At 45.0% G+C, this 10,000-nt stretch overlaps 1 protein-coding gene across 1 annotated transcript in view; it reads left to right on the top strand.

The window, feature by feature from the left end:
- The window catches only part of ar (androgen receptor), a 77,319-nt gene that overhangs the window by 64,205 nt on the left and 3,114 nt on the right, over positions 1–10,000 (top strand). Inside the window, exons 4-5 of the mRNA XM_046839558.1 lie at positions 2,737–3,027; positions 7,037–7,181. Of these exons, the coding sequence (XP_046695514.1) occupies positions 2,737–3,027; positions 7,037–7,181 (436 nt within the window). The remainder of the gene's footprint in view (positions 1–2,736; positions 3,028–7,036; positions 7,182–10,000) is intronic.

Genomic DNA, 10,000 nt, shown 5'->3' with positions numbered 1-10,000 from the left:
GTGTTCAATACAGGACATGCCTTTGACCTGATTTTATAACGAAGCTGTTTGGCTGCAGGGCTAAAGTTCATTCCCGAATCAGGTGTTCCAGAGCAGACAGGAGACGAGCAGCTGATAGGCAGAGACAGAGGTGTGCTTTACATGTTCTTTACACGTTCTCAATCATTTCCTGTGTTGTTGTTCTTAATGCTTGTGCAATACAAAATGTCTTTATTGTCATGCCAATAAAATAATCTGAATTAAATTAAATTGACTTGAGTGAAAGTATGAGATGGAATAGAGAGATGGAGAATAACAGAGAGAGAGAGAGAGAGAGAGAGAGGATGGAAAGAGAGATGAGGAAAAGTGGATGAATCCAAACAAATCATTTTAGTCAATTAAAATATATTATGAATGAGTATAAATCAAACTGCACAAAACTACAGAACACATTCAACAAACCGGCCGTGTGTGTGTGTGTGTGTGTGTGTGTGTGTGTGTGTGTGAGAGAGAGAGAGAGAGAGAGAGAGAGAGAGAGAGAGATGAAAGGATATTTACTACCCAAACAAGTAGTAAAGTGAAGTTTATTTATGAAGCACATTTAAACGTAACAGATGTCTGCTGAAGTGAAGGCAAATGAATTCAAGCTGAGAAAAAGAGGAATATTGGGGTCCAAACACTCGCAAAATGCCAGGAGGCTTCTGAGTCGTGTGCGTGACAAATCCCAATTTTATTAGAAATGACATAATTGTATTGTGTGTTCTGCATCCTGCTCCTCGCCGCGTGATGTTTGATTTAGTCTCCGGTAGTTTATAACACACACATCTTCAGGTTTAAGGTTAAATGTGAAACACAAGCCAGTCCAGTATTTAGATGCATAGATGCTAAATGGGTTTGAGGGCTCCTCAGCTCGTTCCTCTGCATGTTCATCATGGTTGATGAGATGCTGAAGGTCCTGAGGTTGCGCTCAGTCGAATCGGCAATTAGAGTCAAAAGGTCACGTGGAAAAGTTTCTGGTATTCAGACTCGGGTTACGCAGTGTTACATACGTTTATATCGTTTGAGCTCCATGTTGGGATGAGTCGCGTCACCTCCGAGGCGTTCATGCCTCCCAGATCACCAGGATGTTCTCCCGGAGAAGGGGAATGAGATCAGGGGGGCGTCTAGACGACTGGCTTTAAGCAGGGACTCCCAGTTTATTTGTATTGAATGTATTTTGAAAACATTTTTGTTCTTTTCAGATTTACGAAAGAAAACATGACACTTCTACAGGATCACATCACCTTCTCACACAAACCCCCAGATGGAGTATTTATACAGAATAACGTTCATGAGTGTGTGTGTGTGTGTGTGTGTGTGTGTGTGTGTTGATGGTTTGATTGGATTCAATGAAATGAAATGAAATTAGCGAGAACTAAAAGAAAAGAGCAGAGGAGCATGAACACTCCTCCAGCGGGATCAGACTCGGCTTGGTAAATGTTTAATTCTCGCTGAATGCCAGTGTTGGAAAATGTTCTCCAGCCAAAGAGACGAGACTTTGCCCAGAAGCCAGCTCTGAAAGAGAAGATGTGAGCGTGGCGCTCCGAGCGATACTCGCGCCTGGCGTTGGCGACAGTGTGGCAGTCGGAGGGAAGCCAGACAGGGCAAATTTAATCTCTAAAACAATCCTGCAGTGAAATACACACTAAAGCGCTGAAGCGCGACAGTTACAGCCAAAATCTAGCAGCTGAAGTCGCCTCTGAACCTGCAGGTCGACCCTGAAGCAGAAAAAACAGACGAATGGAGCAGGAAGAACTTCCCAAAAGTATACAGCAGTGAGGATTCCATCAGATCCTTTTCTCTCTTCCAGACCTCTCTCTCTTTCTCACCCTTTTTCTCTCTATCTCTCTTTCTCTCTTTCTCTATTTCTCTCTCTCCCTCACTCTATCCCTCTCTCTCTCTCTCTCTCTCTCTCACTCTCTCTCTCTCTCTCTCTCTCTCTCTCTCTCACTCTATCCCTCTCTCTCTCTCTCTCTCTCTCTCTCTCTCTCTCTCTCTCTCTCTCTCTCTCTAACATGAGGTAAAACATGGAAAATCTGACCCTGGGGATTGTATGATGATGAGATAATAAGGAGGTGAAGGTGCAACTCGAGTGTTTGTGCCTGAAGGTAATAACGAGAAGGTGGTGAAGATCAACATGCCATAGTTGAAAAGTTATTATCTAATAAAAATGTTACGAGGAGTTTAAAGGTGACGAATTGACCCTCAGCGTGCAGATGTTCTACCACGGGAAAGATTTTATTTGCGCGTGTAAACACGTGAACTGGAAATCCGAGCGTGAGTGAAGAGTTTTTCTTGTTACGGTTTGGTGAATTTAAAGCAGGAGAAGTTTTTGACCACGTCTGCAGCGCTACAGCAGAGGGACCAGTGATGTCAGATGTGTTAGAACACCATCCTGCCAACGAGCCAAAGATCTAGAGGTGGCTGCCAAGCGGTAATGCTTCTAAACTGGCAACGCTGGGACGCCAAGGACATTATTTTGTAAATGAGGTGTGGAGATACGAGGACCACGGAGCCCAGAATCACAAGCACAGAACAGAAGATGGAGAAGAAAATGGCAGGCGTTTTTTCAGATATCTGATGACTTTAGTGATTAATGCTGTAAGAGAGTAAACATTAATGAAGTGAGCATGAAAGGGTTTATGAACAACGACTAGACAGTACGAGGAAATGTCAAGGGTCCAAGCACCTTTAAACTTGCTCCTCTTTGTCTTTCAGCTCGCAAACTGAAGAAGATTGGTCAGATGAAGGTTCCTGAGGAGAGCCCGTCTTCATCAATGCCATCCGGTTCTGGTTCTGTCGAGATGCTTCAGAATTCACCCAAAGCAGGTCTGACGTTCCACTCGCAGCTTGTCTTCCTCAGCATCCTGGAGTCCATCGAGCCCGAGGTGGTGAACGCCGGACATGACCACGCCCAGCCCGACTCCGCCGCAGCCCTCCTGACCAGCCTTAACGAGCTGGGAGAGAGGCAACTCGTTAAAGTCGTCAAATGGGCCAAAGGGCTGCCAGGTGAGACACAGAAAGGGCTCATGACAGGGGCTACAGGTGGACAGATGGGGTTTATGGGGTTTAGGATACCTAAACAGAGAAAAATGTGAAATGAGGTGATTTATTTAGCAGCAGTATTGTAAGGATTTACCTGGAGAACCGGGTACAAAGTTGATACCAGGTGAATTAGATGTATAGGCTAGAGGAGTGATAAATGTTACCATGGTAACAACAGAACAGGAATCGGGGTAATTATGCAAATGAAGCTCTGAATGTGATGATGCAGGAAAAGCAGGAACTGTTCCAGGTACCCAGGTGATCACATGATGTGAGGCGTGTTAGAGCAGGAGAACCTCAGAGCCGTTTCCGGGCCACGTCAGCGTTTTGCGGTGTTTTTAATGTAAAACCCTAGCTTTGATGTAGCACCCTGTTTCTCCATGAGCTTATTCTTATGCTAAATCATTTAGCTCTGAGTAGTGCCTGTGGGCAAAAGCTAATTGAGATAGCCACTTAAGGCAAATCGAGTTAGTAGAACAATTATCCAAAAATATGATGGAGGCAAAAAAAGAGCAAGAGAAAGATTTTATATTCATCGTACAAACTCATATTTATGCTAATAATAACCATTTCATACTCATTCGTTAGAATCATAAACAAGATCTTATGGCTCAGATCTTCTTCCTGTCCGGAGTTTCGTGTGAAGTCCTAATAGGTAAAAAAGTAAAAGATGGAATTAACACTCATTGGCAAAAAACTAATTAAGATTCTGGTCATCATGGATGTTAAGATGAAGAAACAGAATTTATGTTTGATAGGGATGGAGCTCTATAGCAGCAGATCTTTCATCAAATGCAACCTATGTAAAGCAGAGCTTCATGGAGCTGGATTTGTGCACATTGTCATGCTGGAAAAGGTTTGGGTCTCCTAGTTCAAGTGAAGGAGAAATGTTATGCTCCAGCATCCAAAGACAATTGTGTGCCTACAACTTTGTGGGAACAGTTTGGAGAAAACCCCAAATTCTGAAAAAATCTGAATCAGAATCAGAATACTATTGATCTCGATTGTTTGTTTGGTTGCAGTTGCTCACAGTAAAGGTTCAGAAGGTCGAGGGGCTAGAAAGAGGTAGGAGGGGGTAGGAGGGGGTAGGAGGGTGTAGGAGGAGGGTGGGAGGGTGTAGGAGGAGGTAGGAGGGGTAGGGTGTGTGGGAGGAGGTGGGAGGGTGTGGGACGTGGTAGGAGGGTGGGAGGGGGTATAAGGGTGTAGGAAGGGGTAGGAGGGGTAGGGGTGGGAGGAGGTAGGAGGGTGTAGGAAGGGGTAGGAGAAGGTAGGAGGGTGTAGGAGGTGTGGGAGGGGTAGGAGAAGGTAGGAGGTGTGGGAGGAGGTGGGAGGGGTAGGAGGGTGTAGGAGGGTGGGAGGAGGTAGGAGGTGTGGGAGGAGGTAGGAGGGTGTGGGAGGGGTAGGAGAAGGTAGGAGGGTAGGAGGGTAGGAGGGTGTAGGAAGGGGTAGGAGGGGTAGGGGTGGGAGGAGGTAGGAGGGTGTAGGAAGGGGTAGGAGAAGGTGGGAGGGTGTGGGAGGGGTAGGAGGAGGTAGGAGGTGTAGGAGGGTAGGAGAAGGTGGGAGGGTGTGGGAGGGTGGGAGGAGGTGGGAGGGGTAGGGTGTGTGGGAGGAGGTGGGAGGGTGTGGGAGGGGTAGGGTGTGTGGGAGGAGAGTAGGAGGGTAGGAGGGTGTGGGAGGGGTAGAAGGGTGTAGGAGGGTAGGAGGGTGTAGGAGGAGGTAGGAGGTGTAGGAGGAGGAAGGAGGGTAGGAGGGTGTAGGAGGGTAGGAGGGTGTGGGAGGAGGGTAGGAGGGTGTAGGACGTGGTAGGAGGGGGTAGGAGGTACTAGTGCAGGATGACAGGATAAATTGCTGGTCGAGTGATAAATAAAACATTTTCCTTAAATTGTTTTTTTTAATAATCACAGTTTAAAGTGCACATTTGCAAGTACAATGTGAAGAAACGGCAGTGTTAGAGATAGTAGTGAATAAATAAACAAGAAGAGCAGCTTAACATGGCCTTCATTCCTGATCTTTAATCATCTAATAGGGAAACACACAGACACATACACATGTATACACACACACACACACACACACACACACACACACACACACTCACACATGTACACACACACACGGAGGAGTCAAGGACTGAAATATTTCAGCTTCTTTTAACTTGTCGGTTTGTTCCGATGTCCCTTAAACACACACACACACACACACACACACACACACACACACACACACACACACACACACACACACACACACACACACATGGTGATGTTCTCTCTGCATTTTCTAGTCAAATTGTGTTCTTTTTTTTTCATATTTGTTAATCAGATTTCTTCTCTTTTTTTACTTCCTCATTTACATTCGTCCTGCAGAAATGTTTCATACCTTTTTATTATTCATTTTCTTCACCGTGAACGTGTGAGAGTGTAAAACGTCAGGTATGTGACGTACTGAAGCCACATTTCTTTATTTCCTGCCTGCGATTAAGAAAAGGAAAGGATTTTTGGTATCCATCACATCCTCATGTTGCTGTGTGTACAGGAACATCAGGGTGAAAGATGAAAAGTAGATCAGAGATTGTCAGCGTACGCAGCTAGCACTAGCGTGCATTGCTAATCCGAGTCATAAACTAGTATGAAGTTGAGCAGAACTTTGTAGCTGTATATATTTATATATATATCAAATAATGCTGGACAGGCCACGCCCACAATCCTGAAGTAATCCTGAAGAAGGGTTAGGATTGGCTTTAAATAGTCAAAAACATGTTGATAACTATATTGTATATTGTATGCATCTGAGAAGGTCAGCAATCAGAGAGCTCCTACAGCTGAGAACTTCTCCACCAATCAGAGAGCTCCTACAGCTGAGAACTTCTCCACCAATCAGAGAGCTCCTACAGCTGAGAACTTCTCCACCAATCAGAGAGCTCCTACAGCTGAGAACTTCTCCACCAATCAGAGAGCTCTTACAGCTGAGAACTTCTCCACCAATCAGAGAGCTCCTACAGCTGAGAAGGTCAGCAATAAGAGAGCTCCTGCAGCTGAGAACTTCTCCACCAATCAGAAAGCTGCTACAGCTGAGAAGGTCAGCAATCAGAGAGCTGCTACAGCTGAGAACTTCTCCACCAATCAGATAGCTGCTACAGCTGAGAACCTCTCCACCAATTAGAGAGCTGCTACAGCTGAGAACTTTTCCACCAATCAGAGAGCAGCTACAGCTGCAAGTCAGCTTTGTGTTGCATAAAGTTTGGAAAAGTTCATCATTAAAAGAAGAAGTGATAAAAAGATAAGGAGATAAAGTTTGTTCTGTTGTAAAACCAGCCATCTCCTCTGATTCTCATCATTTTGTTCAGATTTTTTATTCTTCTCAATGAAGTTTCCAGATCCATTCGATCCTTTGTGTTTATCACACCGGAGCAACACGGTGGAGTCGATACCTTCCGGGTTTTAAAGCTCTCCAGTGAGACATGGAGAGACCTTTAAAGTGTGCAGCTGCAGACCTCCAGAATGGAACACAGCTATTAATTTGTGGGTCTGCTGAGGGAACCTCGGTGAAGGTCAGAGTGAAATGATACGGCTGAGCTGCAGACACTACAGACACTAATATATTGTACATACTGAGCTGAAACAGCTCCAGAGTGTCTCCTAAATACACACCATGATATTAAACACCTGTTGGTGAAGCTCTGAAGCTCTTACTCCGGATATGGAAATGACCCTGAGTGGGCGTGGCTTAAGGGCCAACGATGGAGGATTTACATCTTTTACAAATTCTCATGCTTATGATGATAATTAGCTCTTCAACATTTTCTGCTATTAGTTGCTGAAATCAGTTTGACAGTTGAGGTCGTAGGACTTGATGAATGATGTTCCTCAGCATTAAACGGATCAAAAGCGAGATGATGTATAATTAAACCCTAAGGTCAGGAGGTCATGTGCTTGCTGTAGAAACAACTGAGTTCTTGACTGGTATATTCCAGGGTTCCGTAACCTGCATGTGGACGATCAGATGACGATGATCCAGCATGCCTGGATGGCTGTGATGGTCTTCGCTCTCGGATGGAGATCGTACAAGAACGTCAACGCTCGCATGCTCTACTTTGCTCCTGACCTGGTCTTCAACGAGTCAGTTTCTATTTCTTTTTACATCTTTCCTTCTGTCTTTCTCTGTTTTCTCTCACTAATGTCTTCAGTTAACGGACAAGTGTGTGGACATCTGAGCATTAGTCTCCATTCTCTGTTATAATGATCTCAACTCTTCTGGGAAGATGTTCCACTAGATTTTTGTAGAGATTTATTCAGCTATAACTGTGTTAATAAAGTCAGATACTGATGTAGGTGAGGTGAGAAGGTTCCTGGGGTGCAGTGAGCGTTCACATTCAGGGTTTATAGCAGGAGATCTTCCACTCAAACCCATGGAAAGCAGTTCTTCATGGAGATGGAACAGGTTTGGTTCTCCTAGTTCAATTAGACAAATATATCCGATACAATTGAATGTCTTCACCTTTGTGCTTCAGTTTCTAGCAGGAACACATACAGTAAAAGTATAATATACGTCTCATCCTCCCATCATTTTTCTCCTCTTTCTGCTGTTCGTCTCTTACATCTTCATCCTTTTATCCTGTATTGTTCTCCTTCCCACTGTTAGCTGTTTGTTTTGATCTATAAATCTGTAAAGTTAGTTCTCCTGCTGCTCTTTCTTTCCCTCTCTATCTCTTTATCTATCACCCCCTCCTCTTCCACTTCTTCACCTCCATCTAGTCTTTCAGCTCTCTCTTCATCTCCCAGTCCATAAAATCACCAAACACTTGTTTTATTTCCCAGCAGATTTACAAACACTACATTCCTTTTTTGCCTTTCTCTGTTTTCTATTCATTTTATCCACTCATCAACTTCAACTGCATCCCTCCCTCCATCCCTCCTTCCTCCATCCCTCCCTCCATCCCTCCTTCCTCCATCCCTCCCTCCATCCCTCCTTCCTTTATCCCTTCCTCCATCCCTCCTTCCTCCACCCCAGTTCCTTCATCTCCTCACACCTCCCTCCACCTCTCCTTCCTCTATCCCTCCATCCTTCTCAATAAACCCTTCACCTCCCCTTTCTCCATCTCTTCACCTTCTCCTCCTGGTGGACTGGTAAACTGGTGAAATGGTGAACTGGTAAAATGGTGAACTGGTGAAATGGTGGACAGGTGAACTGGTGAAATGGTGGACGGGTGAACTGGTGAAATGGTGGACTGGTGAAATGGTGGACTAGTAAACTGGTGAACTGGTGAAATGGTGGACTAGTAAACTGGTGAACTGGTGAAATGGTGGACTAGTAAACTGGTGAACTGGTGAAATGGTGGACTAGTAAACTGGTGAAATGGTGAAATGGTGGACTAGTAAACTGGTGAAATGGTGAAATGGTGGACTAGTAAACTGGTGAACTGGTGAAATGGTGGACTAGTAAACTGGTGAACTGGTGAAATGGTGGACTAGTAAACTGGTGAAATGGTGAAATGGTGGACTGGTGCCCACATATTTCCAAAATGTGACACATTTGCTCCACTCCTGAGCATTTTTCAGGAAATGAAGCTGCAGGACAGAATGAAACGAGTCCCTCATGTGTTTTGGAGCGAGTTTAAAAAGCCTCTCCCATGGAGGCTCAGGAGAACGTTTGGGAAATAAGCTCCAAATTTGACAGTAATGTGACAGAGCCGAGTACGACAAAGTGTGTATATATTTGGAGCGTAACGATGCAAAAGTGCAGAATAAGTTGATCATCCCGAGGACTTAATGGCGACTTTGTTCCCGAGGGTGATGCTGGAGTCTGGTGTGGAGGCAAGAAAACTGCTGATCATTACCAAGTGGATTCGCAATTAAATTTAAAACGATGGCAAAATCGCACCTTGATCTCGGAGCCGTTGTATTTTATTTTTTGAGAAGCGTAACACACACCGCTTTCCCCTCGGCCCGAGTCTACTCCATCACACGGGTCTGAGGTCTGCTGCTTCGTTTGGGTTCTGCAGCTACAAAGCTACAGAGAAGATCTGTGTGTAGCAGCAGCAGATAACATACCTGCATACTACTGTACATTAGGCCACACCCCCTTACCTGAGCCCCGCTATACTGGTAACGAGGAAGTTTCATATTAAACATGTAGCCCCTCCCCCTTCAGTTTTCCTCAATCCATTAATCTTTCTTTTCCTTTCATCTGTTTTTCTCTAATCTTTCTCTTTTATCTATCTATCTATCTATCTATCTATCTATCTCTCTATCTCTATCTATCTATCTATCTATCTATCTATCTATCTATCTATCTATCTATCATCTTTTTTAAAATATGTACATGTATATTCTTTGATGTCTTTGCAACTCTCTCTCCCTCACCCCTCTCCTCTCTCCCTCACCTTTCCCCCTACCTCTCTCCCTCCCCTCTCCTCTCTCCCTCACCCCTCTCCTCTCTCCTCACTTCTATCTTCCTCTCTCTCTCTCTCTCTCTCTCGCTCTCTCTCTCTCTCTCTCTCTCTCCCTTACCCCTATCTCTCTCTCTCCCCTCCCCCAGCACAAAGCCTCTCTGCCAGGCTTCATTTGTGAGTTGCTGTTGTCTTATTAAGATGTGCAGGATTTTTTGTCACACTGAAGATTGGATTTTTGCACTCTCGCACTCATTCAATGCCCCCCTCTGTCCCTCCTCCTCCTCTTCTTCCTCTTCTTCCTGAAAGAGGAAGATGAAGTGCATGCGTTCCTCTCCTCCTCTCTTCACTCGTTCGCATTGTGCTGTTCAGGAGACGTCGCGCTCGCTGGGAGGGAGAAAAGCGATGCTATTTCAGCGTGCAGGCTTTTCTTCTCATGCTCGTTTATCTCCCGCTCGTCTCTCCGTCCCTCTATCCCTCCATCCTTCTTGGCAAAAAAAACACAGACAGTGATCATGTTTCTCTCCACTGCTTTCATCTCTCTGTCTG

Source organism: Silurus meridionalis, chromosome 25, assembly GCF_014805685.1.
Source record: "Silurus meridionalis isolate SWU-2019-XX chromosome 25, ASM1480568v1, whole genome shotgun sequence".
NCBI classification, from domain to species: Eukaryota; Metazoa; Chordata; class Actinopteri; order Siluriformes; family Siluridae; genus Silurus; species Silurus meridionalis.
Note: the sequence above shows the minus strand (reverse complement) of the source record. Positions and strands in the feature narration are given on the sequence as shown.